At 47.9% G+C, this 19876-nt stretch overlaps 1 protein-coding gene across 9 annotated transcripts in view; it reads right to left on the bottom strand.

Moving 5' to 3' along the window:
- Positions 1–19876, bottom strand: part of ZFHX3 (zinc finger homeobox 3) — a 137882-nt gene that overhangs the window by 12458 nt on the left and 105548 nt on the right. For 8 of the 9 annotated variants that reach the window (XM_030457849.1, XM_030457848.1, XM_030457844.1 and 5 more), the window contains exons 5-8: positions 18353–18460; positions 8950–9083; positions 8545–8745; positions 437–539 (exon numbers count right to left, since the gene is read on the bottom strand). In XM_030457849.1, coding sequence (XP_030313709.1) covers positions 437–539; positions 8545–8745; positions 8950–9083; positions 18353–18460 — 546 coding nt within the window. The remainder of the gene's footprint in view (positions 1–436; positions 540–8544; positions 8746–8949; positions 9084–18352; positions 18461–19876) is intronic. The other variant, XM_030457852.1, reaches the window with a different exon arrangement.

The following is a 19876-nucleotide window of genomic DNA, read 5'->3' as shown; positions in this document are numbered from 1 at the left end:
CAGGTCAGAGCTCTGTGCCTAACCTGTGTACCTGAGCTATGATAGCAGCAGAGCACATGCAGCAGAAGTGGCAGTACAGCCAAGTGCCAGTATCTGCAACTTTAAGCCTTTCCCTACTGATCCCCTCAGCCTTTCCTCTGATCACATCTGGTCTCCTTTGCAAGGATTCAACACCTTTCCACATGAACTGATATGGAGGTGAGCTGTTCTCCTCAGGTCTCAGCCAGCTTTCTCTGCTTTGCCGTGGGGACACCAGCCTGTTTGTGGCTCAGATGAAGGGAGATGGCTCTGCTGGGCACCTTCCAACTGTGGTTCTCAGGGGACAGATAGGCACATGGAGTTTATACATGTGGAGATATCACTGACACAGTCCATGACCAGGTGATGAGAGAAGGGGACATGGTGGAACCTGTGGACCTCATTAACCCACACTCACCAGGCTGCTTCACCAGCTCCTCTGTGGCAGAGTTCCCATCCTTCTCTGGAGTGGCTGCTGGGAGAAACATGCTGCTGGGCATCATTACCTCAGGTGTTGTCACCTGGAGATAGGGAGGGAAGGGTGTGGGGAGAAGAAAAACACAGGAAAATATTTTTTAAATTGTCAGTGGCAAAATAAGACACCAGCACTGTAAAGTCAGAGGCATCATTTCTCATAGCTCACTGAAGACTCATGTTTATTAGACAAAGCTCACATCAGTCAAAAGTGTTTCTACAGTTACATTCTGGACATAATTAGCAGTGCACACTTGAAGAATAATCTTATTATTAATATTTTTTCCTTTATGTAGAATTCAGACTTTGATCACTGACAATGTTTTGTCATGGGCTGTGAAACTTCTTGTGCAACCAATTAGGTAGATAAGTTGAAAGGCCCACCTTAAGCTGCTGAAAACATAATAAGGCCCCTAATTAAATCATACCTCGTAAAGTACACTGTAATCTTGAACTAGAGAGCATTGCAGCACTGTTTTCAAAGTGTATTGATGCAGGAAAAGGAGGGGCATGAGAAAGAAAAGTACAAATAAGGAGAGAGGTGACAAAGGAAGGAAAGAATAAGAAAAGACTACAAAGACAGCAAATTGTCTGTGAATTGAAAAGCTTTTGGTAACCCTTTCCTTTCTCTGAATGACATGTTACCTTCCCTTCTCTGCAAGTGTTTGTTTGGAACTTGCCCCATCATAACCAGATCTTGCACACCAATGCTTTTAGAGATCTGAAGAGTTTGCATGCTTCAACTAGAGAAGCTCTTTCAAAGAGTCACATGCATGTGGTCATCTGCTGCTGGAAAAATGGTTCTTTGGGTGTATCTGGTCACACACAGAACATCCAAATGACCTGGCTAGCAGTGCCCATCTGGCTGGAATCAGACGCAGGACAGTGAAGACACTTCTGAGTGTCCAGAGCCAGTATCTCACCCCACCTGAAAAGCTGCTCCACAGCCCTTTCCCCCAGAGTGACTGGGAGAACAGACCACTGCCACTGTCACCATCTGTGCCGTGCCCCAGCCTATCCTGCCAGCACTGGCTGGGTGCCTGGGGCAAGCAAAGACACCTCTAGGTGCCTCACCTCACTGATGCTCAGGAAGCATCTCAGGTTCACCAGGGCATGGTACTTCAGGGAACAGAAACCAATACCGGCTCAATGCCTGCGGTACTCAGATAGAGTCCTAGACAGGAGCATTTCCTAATAAAGCAAACCTCTGCACTCTTTTGTCTAGCACTAAGAAGGCATTTGAACCTTGTATTTCAGAAGTGAGGCTGTTATCTGCATGCAATGTACCTTGCTTTCTGCAAAGTCCAGGACTGCAAGGCTCTGACTTAACTGCAGGAGATCTTAGCGAATCTGTGGTGAAGATGAAGGTAAACCTATGTGTGGGATGTGAAATCCTAATCCACACGCATGTCAAATTCCAGCAAACACAGACTTGATCTTGGCTTCGGAAACAAAAAACAGTCCATGAAAATCCTCAAATGTTTGCACAGGAGGGGCTGCACACCTGGGGGGGGGGGGGATGCTGAGCTGCTTCCCCTTGCTGGGCTAGGCAGCACAAAGGGGTCTGCAGGACAGGCAGCTGACACTGATCAAACACCGGGAGGGAAGCTGAACACACAAAATTCATTCCACCTTTTACTCTAAGCAGGAGCACCTGATGGCAGTGGGTAGTGGGTTGAGAGATGTGAAAGGTCTCTGGTGAATTCCCAGTAGCCAGGCTGGGAGGAGAGGGACAAGCAGGGATGCCAAGGAGGGAAGGCAAGAAGGAGCCATCCACCTCTGCTCTGTCAGCAGGGAGAGCGCTTTCCTAGTATCTTTAGGAATTATGAAAAATAAATCACGAGAAATTAAGAAAAAACCCCAACAGAGTAGAAAAAGAATGAAATTATCTAACACCTCAGCTGCACATCATTATAGAAAACTGTGGGTTTTTCATACGCATTACAGTAAGGCAGCCATCCCCACTACCACACTCAGTACGACGGATCAGTAATTGTTTTCATACACTTTAATTAGAAAAACTCAGATGGCTATGAATAATAATGGAAAAGAGAGACTTTTGCACTTGAAAGGTTGAAGTCAATCAAGTGTGAATGACGGCAAAAAAGAAAAAAAAAAAGACACCAATTCATCAGGCCTCTGTTGTCTCGCCGCGTCTTTAATCATAATTCCTGATTGGGATTCAAGAAGGCAGTAAGCAGCGGTTCTTTGTCTGCCTTCACCTTCCGTCAATTAACTCTCCCCGAAATATAATCATCAACCTCACATGCTCCTCTGCATCTTAATCTGGGTCTCCAAACCAAGAAGTCCTGCCCTATATGTGTTTAAGTAATTACCTTTATCTACCTGCATCTCCACAGCCACAGTTCTCACTCCCCCCTCCACAATAAAAAAGGAAAAAAAAAAAAAAAGAGAGGGACATAAAACAAGGCTGTGGTACATTAAAGTGCTAGAGGCAAAAAATCTCAAAAACGCAAACAGAAAAAAGCTTGGAGAAAAGTGCAGGAAACTCGAAATTCTGGATATGGATGTAGGGCAACAGCAGGCAGTCCCCACAGTCAGGCAGGGATGGCCCTGGGAAGCAAAACCTTGAAAATAAGGCACTGGTTTTGCTTCAGCAACTGGACCTGCTGTAGTCCTCTCCCTGTTCAGCACCATTTGGATTTCTCCTGAAAGTGCTGCCCATTTCCTAAGCCATTTTCCAGGGCAGGAGGTCTCTTCATGCCCATGGACCATCCCTGAGCAGGCAGCAAAGATAAAAATAGTGCAAACAGGCTGCAGATGCCAAACCATGCACATTGACACCGAATCCCAAAATGCCCATTTTGAACTAATTGTCCCTTTACACTGCAAACCCACCCAAGGATGTGCCATCTCCTTCTGCCTTCAGAAAACGCCTCACAGGCAGCTGCTAATATAAACAAACAGTGCTGTTAATATAAACAAATAGTGGGAGTGCCAAGGGGGCAGGAAGGTTTAGTAAGCCACAGCCACTCAACAGATAAACAAGGAGCACTTTTTACAGTAGAGCACTGTGTGCTTGGGATGTGTTTAGATGGCATTGATTGTTCTGGTGATACGGAGGGAAGTGGTCATCTCACGCACCAGCTGTGTTAGCACCTGAGGTCCTTACATGCTCTCCACCCTCCCTCTCACCTGAGCAGGAAACACCTGGCATGTGATCCTGGTGACCACCCTCAGCTCCACTCAGACCTCTCCCTCCCTCTGCAATGTCTGTCCAACACCAACTGCTTTCACAATGGCAACAAGTCAGTCAGTGTGAACCATCAGTAAAATAACAGCCCTAGAGATCTAAGTCTGACAAGTGCAATTTGTCTTCTTCCTTTCCTTCTTCTGCACATTCTTGTTTTGCTCTAACATTAAACTGCATCTCCTTCACAGCTGCAGCTGCCATCTGGCCCACAAGCCACCAGCAAAGCCTTTCAGCTTGGAAAACCCTCTGTCACAGCAGATCCGCAGCCTGCGAGTAGCTGACCCCCCTACTCCTCCCAGGTCCAAGGTCTCCTCTAGGCTGCTCCCCAGAGCAATGTTACCATACACATGGTAAATGATCCCCTTGACCTGTCTCATCCTGGACTTTTCTGCCCCAAGGAATGTGTGAGGTGGGAAGGGATTGGCAGCTCACCCCTACCCCCTCTGACAGCCCAGAGTCTGGATGCCAATAGGTAGATCAGGTTCTGTTCAGTCATGGTACTGCCATGACTTGAGTCAGTGTCTTCATGAACACCTGGAAAACCCTAATGCTGGGTAGGCACCCAGGCTGCACCCTTTGCTCCCATCACACTGTCCCCATCCCCATCCCTGTCCACTTGGTGTGGTGAGGAACCTGCTCGGGTCAAGAGCAATGGAGGGGGAAGTTGACCCCATAGTAGAGCCTCCTGCACCCCACTTCAAAACATCTCCTCTGTGGTCCATACATGCTGGCAGAACTTCCCTGTAGAGCAGACCACAGAGAACCCAGTTATCTGTCTTGGAAGGTGGAAAGTTGCTGGGACAAGCCTCTCTGCTTCCAAGGACCCTCTCTTTTGGATGAAATTCAGAATGCCTAAAGCAGATAAAATTTCTTCATGATGATGCGATCCACCATCATATGTGGGCACTTCAGTTCAATGGCCATTTCTGCAGACAATGTGATCCAGTAAGTGACAGTTCCAAAGCACCCAAGGGGTGGCATGCCATGTCTCCTGACATGTCCCACATGCAGCAGACCACACACATCGTGACACCTACAGACCTGTCACCAGCCTGGAGAGCAACCTGTGGGTCCACTCCTCATTGGTGACACCCACAGCAGTGACAACTGTGGCTCCTGCCACTAGCAGATCTCCACTGTTTTTACAATGATAAACTGCAGAGCCGCTGATCAGCACGGGTGGGAGCTGAGAGCTGCAGCACCCCCCCATGCTGGCCCCGGCAGAGTGACACAAGCGTATTCCTGGCACGTCTCAAAAATTAATCTTGGTTGGCGTGAGCAGCCAGCTCCCTGCACGCCCCAGAGCTGCCTGCTCTGACTTTCCTCTGGACAGAGTGACCAAACATGTGGACAGTCTATGTGGGTCCTCTGCAACTGCCTCCAAAATGCTGATATCATGTGGCTTCGAAAGGAAAACCTCTAGAAGGACTCTGAGGAGATACATCACTCTCCCCATGTCCATGCAACCAGAGGGAAATACACATGCAATGCAAGGTTCCCAACCAGACAAAGGAGGTAATTTCCATTACAAAGAGAGAGAGAGGGTGCTGGAGTGAAAAGCTTCATTAGACTCAGAGAGGCAAAGCGATGGCAGTATACCAAGGTCACTTCTAATTTAGACCATCTAATTGGCAAACATGGCTCCAAATGGCTATCATCTCACAGGGCTCAGAATTAATGAAGCCCGATTATTTTCATTACCTTCATCCGAGATGGAGAATGAGACACAGAGTGAGAGGGAAAGGGGGGAGTGAGAGGGAGTGGGAGGAGGGAGAGAGAAAAATTGAATGACAGCAGAAGGGAGAAAGCAGTAAGAAAATACAATAGGAAAGAGGGAAGAAACATTAAGATAGCAGGATGGAGAAGCAAGGCTGGCAGGGACAGGCAAGAATTTCTCTTAGAGCAAGAGAGAAAAGAAAATGATGGCAAGACGGCAGAAACACTGGGAAGACATCCCAAACCGAGGAGGAGAAAACTGACAACAGAAGTGATGGGAGAGGAATGTGCAGAAGGATACAGCCGGCTGTGGGAGGAAGGAGAGCTCCCCGCTCCCGGAGGCTCTCGGGAAGCCGTCCCTTCTCCCGGCTCAAGCCCATCAGTCTTGTCAATCGACTGTGCCGGCGAACTGCACTTCACCCTCATTAAGGGGCTCTCTGCTAAAGCGGTGCAGCCCCGAGATTAGCAAAGAGGCTGTTATGTGGAAAGATGGCGATTAGACCCGCTTACAGCGGCTGAAATGCTGCAGAAAATAAACCTGGAGGTGTCCGCTCCCCAGCCCCCTGGAAAGGAAGGCACAAGAGAAGGGGGTACGGTGGGAGCCCCTGCTCTGTGAGGGCTTCCTGGACCCTGGGTGGGCAGGTGCTCCTGTCCCCTCTGCCCATGGCTGCAGCCCCGCCAGCCCTGTCCTGTCCCCTGGGGAGGACCTGGGTGTCCCTGGGAACAGCCAGCCGGGCTGGGCACTGATATGAAAAGGACAGGGCAGGGAACAGCCAGCTCTGAGATGCCGAGCACAAGCAAGCAGCCGTTACCATGTCAACAGACATATTAGACACTGCAGGTTCCTGAAAGGCGTCTGATAAGGTATTATTAACTGGAGCCTCCTCCAAATGCTGAGCGCAAAGGCACTGTGTGGAAAGGGATCTGGCTCCCATTTACTGGGCTGAGATTCCCTTGCAGTGGCACCAAGACCGAACCCACATGCCAGACTGACAGGGATCTTAGCTAGAATGATCAAAACTGTGAATCTTTCACCTGCCATGTTCCACACAAGCTGTACCGATGTCTCAAAATATTTGGCATTTAATGCCAGGTGATTACACCTTCATGACCCATGTGCAGGAGAGGCAAGCTTCCCCCCAAGCCGTATCTCTGGGTACCAAAGGAAACAGCTGCCCAGGTCCAGTGGCAAGGTGGAAAAAACAAGCAGAAGCAAGAGGATGAGCTCCTGGCTCAGCCAGTCCTCACAGCTCCAGGGGGAGAAGCCCAGAGGCCCCTGCAGCAAAGGACGAGGCCCTGCCCTGCATAGCAGATGTGCTTGCCAAAGGGGACTGTCCTCCATGGCACTGCAGAAGTTTTGGCTACATACTCTGTGGGCTGTCCCAAGTCTGCGGGTGTCCTGGAGGACACAGATATGCCCAGGTCAGGTGATGGACCAGCCCAACCACTCTGTTGCAGGCTGGGAACTTGGCCAACAGCCTGGCTGGGACCCATGCACCTCACACCATCCTCACCGATGCCCTCAGCAAACCAGTTACGCTTGCTGGCATAAGAACGGGGCTCAGCTTCCACTCAATGCTTTTCTAAGGACAAAATGTCTCCCATCAATTCAGTCAGAAGCTAATTTGTTCAGGTCCTCAGAAGGTATTTACACACTTAAGCACACTTAATCAGTATAGATGCAGCTTGCAGAGACTGAGGTCTTTGTGATTGGACAGGTCCTCGGCCAAGGTGCATGTGTGGTCAGCAGAGCAGAGCTGCATTCTGCTAGAGCCTGTGGCCATGGTCGGCCCCACAGGGCTGGTGACCTTCTGGGCTCTTTTTCCCTGTCTCTCTTCATTCTGTCATCCAGAGAGTGCTGGGACCTGTCAGCCTGGTGGGATTTGTAAGGGGTTCTACAATGCGGTGCCTACTTGGGGCACATGTGGTTCTCAGGGCCAGGCATAAGCACTGGTCCAGCAGTGGCCACCATGAGCCTTGGCAAATTGCTGGGAGTCAGGATGCACCTTCAGCTCCTGTGAAGCCCGATGGGGCCAAGAGTGAGGACAGAGAAGTGAGAGCCTGCTGTGCACACATACCTGTGCCAAGCCACAATCTGCCACCTGGAGCTTTTGCTGCCCATCAGATTATGGCTGTAGCAATCACAACCCACACATAGGCACAATGTTTTTTGACAAACAGCTTGAGAAATGGGGCTGCTACAAGTTTCCAGCCTTACAGGAAGACAGTTGATTTTATCTCATGAACTTTTGCTCCACACTTCAGTGGCTAACTTCCCACTTCAGGGAATTTTAACTTCCTATGCTTAAATTTTAATTTAAACACAGGCATTTCAAAGCATCTTAAACCAGCATCTGAAACAGTAGTTCTAGTATTCAACAGTTTTTGACCATTTAAAGGAGAAAGGTGACTCAGAGCTGCTGGGAAAGGTTCAACCTCCCTTGGGCCTACAGCAGCATATCTCTTGCTTATTCAGGTTACTGTGAAAAAAGGGAATTGCTACACAACAAAAGAATTGTAATTTTGGATGAAGCAATTCCTCACAGAAGTAACATATCCAACCTATCTCATACAACCACAACAATGATGCTCATTAACAGAAAGAATGCAGAACATGGGCAGCACAATAAGACTGTCTCCTCTCCATGAGATGAGACCACCCAAGGAAGCTATTCTATTGGTTCTTAAAATCATATTTTAAGCAGAAACCTGATATCTAATTTCCTGAAATGCTACCTTAATCACCCTGGCTGTCCTTCCTAGGAAGTGCTCACCAACACAGGAGCACAGGAGCAGCACAGCACATCAGCCATTGCATCTCCCAGATGCTCCTGTGCAAAATGCGATCCTGTGCAATGACCTTGGTAGTTAAATGAAATCATATTTATTCTAATTCTTCACAGGGCAATTACTCAGCACTTCAACACTGCCAGTTTCCACAGTGGACAAGCTAGTCTCTGCAGACAAAACATGCAGGGTTGGGGAAAACCTAGATGGGCAGAGCCCTGAGAGATGGAGGATCTGCCCACCATAGTGATGTCAGCCCAGCAGGTCAGGCCACCCCTTCCCTCTTCATCTTCGCCTGGGAGGCAGTGGATGGGCTTGAGTACGCAGCCACTTACCGTCATGATGAGCTTCTCGACACAGTCAGGCGACACACTGTGCAGATGGGTGAGGTGCAGCTGCAGATGGATCTTGTTGTTCAGCATGTCCTGGCAGAGTGGGCAGCGGAGCATGGGCTGCACTGAGTGCTGGGTCATGGCGTGCACCCGCAGCCGGTTCACGTCTGTGTTACTGTACTTGCAATATGGACACTGATACATCTGCAGAGCAAGACAAATGAATCACACAATTGTTACAGCTGCTGCTTTCCTCTTTCCTTACAGCTAGACTTCAATAATTTGATGCCTTCTCCTACCACCAGTTACTGCCTTTCATCCTCCTTCTCCTATTTTATTCTTTGCTTTTGGCACATATGAAACAAATCACCTGCTTGTAGATGCACAAAAAGCTGAGTTCTTCCTTACCTGCTCTGATTTGGTCTCCTCTGAAGTTTTTGACCATTTAAAGGAGAGAGGTGACTCAGAGCTGCTGGGAAACGATACTCGTTTAGAGGATGCTGGAGGCTCTGTCAGCTCCTTCTCTGCCTGGCTGGCTGGAGCTGCAACAGAAATAGATTTATATCAGGACAACCCCAAAGAGGCTTTAGTTGGACGAAGGCAGTATTTCCAATTAATCTGCTGCTGTTGCTTGAAACACATACCAAGGCTTTGGAGAAGGAGTCTATGGACTAACCTACATCCTACAAAGCACGCCTGGCCAAAAAAAGTTCATTCCTGATTATCTTCCATGGTAAGAAAATGGTGCCATTTGTAGTCACAGGCCAATAAATCTCAGCTATTTCTGTGGGCTGTGCCCAGCCTGCTAGGTGCAAGAGAGTCTTGTCCTGTGTTTACATCAGACACACAATCACACAAGCACTTGGCCAGATACAAAGGCTGATGTATCATCTCCATGTACAGTTGGGCCAACTCAACAAAGCTCACACAAAGAACTCACACTCCCAGCTCACTGAAGATGTTCTGCATGTCAGTGCTCTGCAATACGTTTGCCTTGGAAATGCTGGAAGCTGTGGCCATCAACCCAATGCCTTGCCCTCTGCCAAGCCACACTGGACAGCTCAGCCCCTGTGCCCCAGGGAGAGTAGCAGAGGGTGCTTTGATCCCACCAAAGCCATGAGGGCAGAGACACAGCCTACAGCCAGCAACGGGACAGGACCTAGACATTTACATATCCCAATGAGCTGAGGAGGTAATTTGGTTTTAGCAACACAGGAAAAGCCAAATGAGTTCAGAAGTCAACAGCAAAACACTCTGCAAGTTGAGGCACTCCAAGAAGCACATCTCTGACCTTTCCCCCTCCCCCCAAACCCTGGCAGCCTGCAGTACATAAATTTGTGGGACATCTATTATTTAAAAACTGTAAGGACAAGTATATTATACACAGCCCCCGTCTCCTCCTCCCCGAACACACATTCATAACAGTACTTTAATCTGTCTCGAATCGACTTCAAACCCATTTCGCCCTTAATGGGAGTTATTCATTTTCACTTGAAACGTAATATATGACAGCTGGATATTTAATATGATGGATCGGCTGCCGATTAACAAGGCACTGTAGCATTCTTAGACCAGTCCCCCCATGCTCTTCCTCTTTTATTCTCTTTGTGAACCCATCAGTATCCACTCCTTGTCTCAGAAGATGCCATCAGAGATGCAGGTGATCTGCTTCCTTCTCAAAGGCCCTCCCATCCGCTGACATGAGAGGCATCTCAAAAGGTACTGGATCACAGTAAGGAACACAATCCCCGTTTCAAACCACCTTCCCTGCCAGACCTCACCTCTAAGTGTGCAGTTACACAGACACAAAATAATTTCCTAGAGAAGTAAAACAGGTTTTGCAAATAGCTTACGGCACTGCCAAAGGGAGGAAGGGATTGGAGGAGCTCTGGCGCTACTGAATTTCTCCTGGTGGACTTGGCCATGCCCAAGCTGGTGTTACGATGTCCCCTTCCCCACATGCCTGGTACTCCAGTCCTGCCTGGTTACAGCCTCTGTACAGGGATGTAAAGTGTGAAAAAAATCCAAACCCAAACCAAAACCACAGGACCCCACTGTGCTGCCAACGTCACTAAAATGTCAAAGCCTGAAGTTCCTTTGTGTAAAATAAGCCTATGGTATCAAGGCCGATTCACAACACCGAACTCCACTCCATGCCCTGCACTAAACCATGGGCTGATCTCCTCAGTTTGCTGGCTGAGCCCCAGTCCCTCCCTGGAGTCCACAGATGGAAAGTTGTTAAAGGTGTCTACAGGACCAAAACTGCTCTCCCTTATCTCCTATGAATAAAATGTACTTGCAGCATGGGAACCATGGCACCAACATGGCCCTGCCTGCACCATTCCTCACAAAGGAAAGTGATTCCTGCTCGTTTGGGGAGGCAGAGACCATCACTGAGATCCAGCACGGTGGGGGCAGAGGACCACCTGCCTTAAAATGTCCTGCCTGGCCTTGTGTGATGTCAGTGGCCCTGATAAAGAGGCTGACTGCTGTTGACATTGTTCCGCTCCTTGGTGTGGCTTCAGACACTGATGTGTCAGCAGCCCCGTTGGGCAGATGGGCATCAGGACCGGAGTGCACAGACCCCAGGTCTCCAGAGGTCATGCAGGAGCCATGCAAGACCAGCTCCAGCCCTGCACCAGGCTGGGACCACAATGCCAGCCATGTCTTTGGGTCCCCTTAGCCTTCTCTGCCCCAGACAGTGACTGTCTCTCCTGTGTGGTTCAGGTGCAGTCTCTTCAGGCTGTCAACTGCTGCTTGACCCTTTGGTTGAACCCATTTGCTCTGCAAACTACCAACCAGAGAGAGCTGCATTGAGGTGTGCTGGTGCTGCCACAAAACACCAACGGAACTGCATTTCCAGGGGAGCTCCTACAGCATGACCTCTAGACACTCAGGAACACCCTGATGTTCCACCAATGGTGAGATCTGGCCTGGAGTTCAGGCAGCCCCTGGTCCTCACCTCACCCGCTGCCACCACTTTCACTGTTCACCACTTCCAGCAGATCAATGAGGAGACGTTTGTGGATGCAGTGACTAAATTTAACAACCCAACTGTCAGTGACCCTGCGGCTTCTGAACACTAACTGCAGCCTCTGGAGTCATGACAGGGAATTTTTTTTAATCTTCTTTCTACTGGGAAGCATCCTACTCAGAGTTAGGGAAAAGTAGAAAGTAATTAAAATTTACTTTTACTTACCATCTCGAAAGTGCCCATTTTTATTAAGAGCACTTGATCCAACCCATAACTTTAATCCTTCAGACCCATAATTATTATTGAGTGTCCAGACCTCCAAACCCCTCTCTTGTTGTTCTGCAAAACAAATACTCAATATCTGTTCCAAGAATTATTTTTTGAGTTGACAGCTCAAGTGGGAATTTCAACACCCAGTCTGAAGCTTATTGTTGATAAACAGCCAGATACATGAAGTGACACATTGAGTCCACATCACAGATCTGAGGAATTAAGAACTCCCTTCTGCCTGGAGAAACGAGGACACGCAGCTCGGCGCCTCCTGGCAGCTCTCCAGCAGCTTCCTGGGACCTTCACATCTCTGTGGAGCAGATGGGACAAAGGTCCTCAGCCAAATATGTTAAAAGGGCCTTGGACTCAAACTGCAGCTTGGCACCAGAGGAGGTGGAGCACAACACCTGTGCCCCAGCCATGTCCCAGACTACACTTAGAAGTATAGGCCTTGCAGGAAAGATAAAGGAATTTGGGTTTAAAGTATGATGTGCAGCTGTGTATCAGTATTTTTATTATTTATGACTCTTTAGATGCGTCCAGTTCAGACACATCGAGTCAGAAAAACTGCTTCTCAACAAATGCACCTGAGAGCCAAGTGCAATAGGATGGGGCTGCTGGCTGACACAGCACTGCTCAGAGACCTGCTTGTCTTCTTTCTCTTCCTTGACAGATTCTGCTTTTCTGAGAAGGAGGAGAAATCTTCCCAGGTGTTTTCACAGGTGAGATAGAACACTTCCCTGGAAGTGGGGATCCTCTCATTTGTTAGGTCCAGGGACAAAACCAGCATGGGTCCCCACCACTGCCTGTGCTCTGTCCTGGTGGAAGGGAGTCACCACCCCGCCTCCCAGCCATCAGGTTCTTTTAGCTAAGTACCACTGACAGCCCCTTCATCTCAACTTCCATCTCCCAGCCCAGCAACATAATGGAGAAGCCAATTAAATGATTATTAATTCATGCTGCTTTCCGTAAACCAGAGGTTCTCATCTCCCTGCATTCCGTAAACCAGCTTGCCACTTGCCCTAGAAATTTACAGTGGGGTTTCTGCTATCTCAATTGATTTAAGAAACAACACCCTCCCTGCCTCCACCCTACTGAAAAAACTCCCTCTCAGTTTTCAGCAGTTCAGCAGCCAGCCTGGGAAAGTTTTCAGTGGGACCTGGGAACTGCGTTTTCACTGCCCGATGGAAAATAAAATTCCATATTTGGTGGTGCCTCCTTCCTTAAACCTCCCCCACCATTTTCTTGGAGCAATTACTCAGCATCACAAGCCCTTGGACCTGCCTGCCTTGACTGCAAGCCCTGCACTGGAAGTGCCCAAGCTGGCAGCCCTGGCCCCGGCACGGGACTGGCACAGGAGCATCCTTAAAGCTGCTGTGCTTTTCCTCCTCAAACCCTGAACCTGGGGTGGGCTGTTTTGTTGGTTTTCATGCTCAGGCAGACCCAAGGGGTGCTGGGTGTGCTGGATCCTGTGCTCCAGACCCAACCACGTGGTTCCACCACTGGCAGCCCAGAATAACAGCACACAAGGTTTTGGTCTCGGCATCTTGGCAGGCAGATGCTATCACACAGAAACACACAATTTGTACTAACACAGCAAGAATAACCCTGAGAGGGTGACCCCAGTGAGGGGGTGTGGGATAGAAGGGTGCCTGAACCCCACCCGTGTGCCTGGCCCTGCTGCAGCACTGCCCAAGAGCTGCCTCCCCTCTGCCTAACACATGGGAGGATGTTTCTTTCTGAAATGCTGTCTGTTTACATTCCTTATTCCCTGAAGCTACTATTCATTCTAATAAGATGTAGCCGTACTAACAGGTCTGTATAGTGCCTGTTGCTCTACAGTATCTTTTTCAACTCTGTATTTGATGAATAATGTGATTGCACCACAGGCAGAGGTAAATACACAGAGGTTTGCAAGCACACTTTTATACCCAGACCCTTAGAGCTGCCTCTTAGAAATGTGCCCCTGAAAACAGTCAGATAATTTGTTTCTTTAATGCTGTGTCATACCTTCCAGCCTGCAGTGAGCATGAACAACTGAATTACTATTAAATATTCATATTATAGTACCCACAAGCCCCAGCTGCCACCAGGCTCTCCTGCCATGCTCTGTACCAACACCATCACCCAGAAAACGTAGCGGTGAGATGCCCGCCAGCACAGGGGCACGTGGAGCCAGTGCTTTGCTTGCCACCACCAGCACCACAGATCTTTCCTATCGCCCCGTAGCTCAGCTCTTCTCCACTCAGCTCCTGGGGAGGCCCCAGGACCTGCTGGGAGAAAACACCCGGCACAGGCTGGGAGAGAGATACCAGAGCACGTGGTGTGCCCCCTGCACCCTGCCCTCCCATCCCTTCTCCCAGGTTTCCTTCACACCACAGCTGGGGTCCAGTGTGGGACCCTCACAGCCTCATTCCCTCCCTCCCTCCCTCGCCCTCCTCTCTGCCCTGGCCTGCAGAACATCCCGGCCATTAAGTGCTGCACCAATGCCATATATTAAGAAAACAGCAAAGCATAGTGGTGGGGGGAGGGGCAGTAATAGATTTCCGTCAGGATGTGCCTGACCTGTTTTTTTCAATTTCAGTAATTAGAAAGGCAGTGGGCCTGTAGGAATTATTCATAAACTGCAGGAGCTGTGCAGTATACATTTATGTTAAACATGTCAAATCCGATTGAAATCATGCCTGCCAGCACCATACTCCATAAACACACTTTTCTACAACAATTTCCCAGCTCTCGGCAGCCCATTAATACCTCCTTTAATAGCAATCTACCACGGATTCGAATCAGGGATGCTCCATTGCACTAATTGCTCTGTGTTAGGTGAGCATCATGAATTTAAAAAAAAAAAAATCATTAAAAAATATAAAAGCCCTTCAGGCTAGTCCTCTAGAAATATTTCATCTCAATCTGTATTTTAAGTAGAGTTCCTTGTTTTTGTTGAAAAAAAAATCTGATATTCTACAACTATACAACTGATAGTGCATTAAGAAAGTCTCTTTCATAGCTGGGTCAGGTCAGTACAGATGAAGGGCTTTTCTCTAGTAGAAAATACAGAGAAGCCCCACCTCAAATCTCAAAGCCTTGTACTGATACAGGCTTCAGCTGGAAACCAATGTGTTGAATATTAATCTTTTATATCTGGCCTTAAAAATGGAGTCAGGAATAACCACCATTCCTTTCCTCCTTGTTGGTTTGCTTGTGATAAATCTCAAGCTAGTCACAGATGAGACAATTTCTACAGCCTAGCCATCAGGCCAAGAACATCTCAGTCCCACTGCCAGAGAGAGAAGACAAGGAGAAAGGAAGCAGGTCCTGTCTGGAAAAAAGGCAACATGAAAGCCAAGGTACATGAATCCTTATTTGGGATGGAGTTTTCTACATGTACATCTTAACTGAAAGTATTGCCTAAAAAATGTTTCTGCTTAAGATTATTCCATATCAAAATAAATAGAAAATCAAACCGATACACGTATTTTGCCTCTGAGGCATTTCTATAAATTTGCAGAGAGGTTCTTCCTTTCTATGCAAACACTGACACTGATTCAGTCTGCTACACATGGATGAGCATCCTGTGGAGTCACCAACCCACCCCAACTCACTCCTCACCATGCAGAGGGAGCTGAGGAGACATTCTTGATGTTTCGCTAGAGATCCCACAAATCTTTAAGAAAGTGGAAGAAATAATCACCCAGTGTGCAGTTAAGCAAATGAGGCACAAAAGGTAAGCAAACTGCTAAGCAATGCAACGGTTAAATTGGAGCATGATGAACAGAAAACAGGTCTGTCAACCTCCCCTGCAACACACTGTTTACTGGCTTTGAGACCACACTTCTTCCCCACCTTTATCCCACTTCTGCAGAATTGCAGAGCTCAGAGGTGCCTCTGCAGGTCAGACAGTCCATCTAAAGCAGGACAGACTCTGCCTACTTAATTCCCAACAGCACCTTATTCAATCTTGAAAGATCTCTGAGGAACCTTTGCAAAAAATCTAATCCAATGCTTCACAAGAGGTACCAGAAGAATTGTTTTTTTAAAATTTATTTTCTAACCTCAATCTTGCTTCAATTTAAGCCCATTGCTTTCTGTTGTCTATATTCTGAACACAGAGAACAAATTATTTTCTTCCTTTCAGAAGTATTTTATTCACAAAAACTTATTGTGTCCTCCTTTTCTGTCTTCTCTTTTTGGGTCAAGTAAGTCCATTCATTTTATTCTCCAGAGCAATGTAGACCATGCTCTCCTCCGGGTAGTTTGTGCTGTTTGGGCTTTCTGAAATTGCTCCTCAGCTTTCTTGACACCCCAAGCTCAGAAATGGACACGATCTTCCAGAGGAAGCCTTCCAGCACTGCAGAAACATACACATTCCACAATATTTTCACCTATACTATAACGCATGAGGTTTGTTTTGAGACTGTCCTGAAAAGCAGTGCTGAAAGTCTTCCTAAGAAGACAGGAGATACTGACTGCAAACAAGACCTTCTTCACACAGAAGGAAATTGGGTCGTGTTGACATGATTTGTTCTTGACAAATCTGTGCTGACTGTTGCTCATCTCATTATCTTCCTGTCAGTACTTACAAAGAGTTGTTTGGTCAATTCCCAGGAAAATCTGGGGCAAATGGAGCTGGCAGGTGTGCAGTTCCCCAGCCACTCCTGCAGCCAAAGACAAGCACCACGTCTGTCCCCTCATGGTACCTCCCCCTTTGCTGTAAGCTCATGAGCTGACAGTTCTGAGGATGCTCCAATCACTTTCCCAAAACACCCAAGTATGAAGCAGCAGCTCAGGGGTGTGACAACATTTAGCTTTACTAACTCCTTTTCTGCTCCTTCCCAGCTGGAGGACGAGCTCTCCCCCAGAGCTGCTGGCATGGGCTGCTCTGCTCTCCCTCACAGTCAGTCTGTTTAGTGAAGATGAAGCCTGAGGCTCTTCAGCTTTCTTGATGGCATGGTTGAGAGCCTTCCCACCAGGCTGAGCTGCAGACCTGCTCTTTTCTTGCAGTCTTCTCTTACAGCATGGGAGTGCTCCCCTGCAGCTGCACATTTCTCCCGCTGGTTACACCTCAATTTTGTACCATGGCATTTTGATGTTCCTATACATGTAGACACTGCTCTTCTGTGGTTGTCAGAAACCTCACTTAGTTTCCATTCCTCTCCATGTCTGAGATCCAGAAGGACAAGGCACCAAGGCCATCGTCCTGAAAGGAGCTTGAAATCAGAAACAATACAAGACTGAGGGGCAGGACCTGTTTTGTATAAACACTGTATGTGAACAGTGGATAATATTTTATTGCTTTAAAGTGTTCAGAAGCAATGTTGTCTCATGTGTGAAATTAGGGCCTAAATCCACCAAGATCCTGGGCATACCTCTGGCTGAGGCTGTGCTCCTTAACCCTGCAGTGGCTCTGGACAAGGCTTGTCCAGAGCTCTGTGGGTTTATGCAGACAGTCTGTGTATTCCCTTGGGAACACCCAGGACATGGTCCATTCCTTATTTGCTGCTTAGTTGACAAACACCAAAAATGGGTTAGGAATTTCTATGGCAGGATGAAGAAATAAAGCCACACGAATTTAAAGTTTTTGGGTAGTAAAGGGTTTAAAAAGGTTCTTCACTTTTCTTTACATGTTGTAACATGTAATATTTTCAAACAGATCAGAAAATGTTTCAGATTTGGACAAAGAGCCCTGCTTACACTTTAAGAGTTTTAGTAAACATACACTACTTCCATCTCTCTGTGACACTTCATGAAGTATGCTGTTGATTAGGATGACTCAGTCCCACACAAGAAGAGAGTAAAAAATTACCTACAGCCAAGCAAAATCTGCATCTCTGTGTTGAAGAATGGGTCTGTGATAGGGAACGACATGCAGCAGACACTCAGCAAGTGCAGTCTAGACTGAGAACAGGAGCTTCAACAAGCATTAAAGACCAGCTTGCTTTCTTCACCTGTTGGGACACATCTCCCAGTGGTCAAGATTAAACCTATACTCAGGTGAAAGGCCACTTTCCATCCTGAACCAGTGGGTGAGGGCCAGCTGAAGAACAGCTCTCTCCTGAGGAGGACAATGAGCAGCTTCTTTTTGCTCAAAGGCAAGGAATACTTAAGATTCCTCCCACTCACCTCTGGAAGACAACAACCATCTTCTGGTAAAGACAGAGTAACCTACTACCTTCATAATAAATCCATCCAAGGATTCTGCAAAGAGAAACCTTTCAGGTTCAACTGCAATGACAAAATTCCTGATGTGCAGCTGCAGTTTCCATTTCAGGATGTCCCAGCTCCAGCAGAAAGCAAGCAGTTAACAGAGCACAGACACAGCTCTGCCTCTCTCCTCTGCCCTTCTGTGTCAAGATCTTGCTAGCAGAGCCAGGACCATGGTGAAAAAGCAGGCTAACACACGTTCCATGGAGCTACACTCAAAAGCTTCACAGGGCTGACACATCATGCTGACAGTGCTGTGTGGTGCCATAATGTAAGGAAAAAATTTTACAGACCATAAGGAAAAATTCCTGCAAATTCCTACTTTCCCTTCCTGGATTTAAAGAAATAAAAGGGATGAAAACCCACCTGTCCATTTACTCTGGTCCTTGTCCCCTCCACTTTCTGGCTCTTTGGCAGGCTCTTCAACATCACCAGCTGTTTCATTGGGCCCTTCCACATCTTCAGTGGGTTCTTCTGAAACAAGAAAAGCAGAAGGGTAATGTAATGGTGGGATTCAAAACAGAAGAGCAACAGAGCAACAGCCAATGCTGAGGCACAAAGTACTGAGCAGCAGGTATCAATGTCACCAAGTGTTCCCCCAACAACCACCTGTCCACTGGTCAAGAGAAAAAGTACAGAGGAAAAAAGTGAGAGATGAAGACCCTCACTTACTTCTACCATGCATAGCTACTGACATCCCTTCCTGGCAGCACGGAGTGTGTTGGCATGGCATGGGGCAGCTCCATGCAGAGGCACCTGCCCCTGATGGGATACAACAGTGGCTGCCAGACCTCTTACACCACGGTGTAACAGCCACATTTATCATCTAATATCTTGGGTATTTATGCATTTGGGTATTTATTTGGGTTCATGCAGCTCGACAGCCACCAGGTAATTGTCGGGGGCTACATCAACACCAGGAAGAAAGGTACTTTCAAGCCACTATATCCTCTTTTAGGTAGGACATTTCATAATTTTAGCTTGCATTATCTAGTCATGGTATAACCTAGGCTGTCTTGAGGTTTTATCTGACCTACCTGAACAGTTAAAGCACCACTCACCATCCTCCTCTAACAAAGACAGGGTGAGAAATCAGGATTAAAAAGACATATTAGGAGACTGCAGATACTTAGCAGAGCATTTGGAGAATATGACAACTTTAATCAGGGAGGAACTTGTAAACACACCCAGAGGTCAGCACTGATATCAAGTGGAAGCACTGTGATTTATACTCTACCCTTCTTTCACTCTTTTAGAAGATGGAAACTCTCAAGAGCTGCAGGGATCCCAGTGGTCATCCTTTGGAAAGGCAAGACCCCAGAGTGTGATGGGTGGCATCGCTAGGCAAAGGCACTGAACACATAGGAAGACATAAATTACTGATGCATGAGTGAGATGAGCAGTCTGCCTTGTCAGCTGAGTGGTCAGCTTTGCTGGAGAGAAGGGCTGTGAACCCAGCAGCTGGATTCGTGTTTCAGAAATTAAAATTCCCATTTTTTCTCCATGCTGGGGAAAAAACCCCCAAGCCACCAAACCACCTCTCTCAGCCCAACCACCTTTCTGCCTTCAAAACGCAACTGCGCAGGGTGAAAAGGCTTCTCTCCAGCTGAGGCAGCTGACATAGAAAGCCGGATTTTAGCCGGTGTTTAAAAAGGGGTTTCTATTATTTTATTCCGCTCTTCATTTGGACCTTGCCTGCTGGCTCAGGCGCTGCCCTGGGGGAGGCTGCGGACAGACAGAGGTGGGCGGGGAGCTGGTTGCCCACCTCCCCATGTCCCAGGATCCCTCTAGCGCATCGCCCACCGCCCCGGAGGTGCCCGCCCGCCCGCCGGCACTCCCGGCTGCCACCCGGAGGTGTCAGCATCGGCATGGGAGGAAGAGGAAGGGCGA

Source organism: Calypte anna, chromosome 11 (genome assembly GCF_003957555.1).
Source record: "Calypte anna isolate BGI_N300 chromosome 11, bCalAnn1_v1.p, whole genome shotgun sequence".
Taxonomy (NCBI): Eukaryota; Metazoa; Chordata; class Aves; order Apodiformes; family Trochilidae; genus Calypte; species Calypte anna.
Note: the sequence above shows the minus strand (reverse complement) of the source record. Positions and strands in the feature narration are given on the sequence as shown.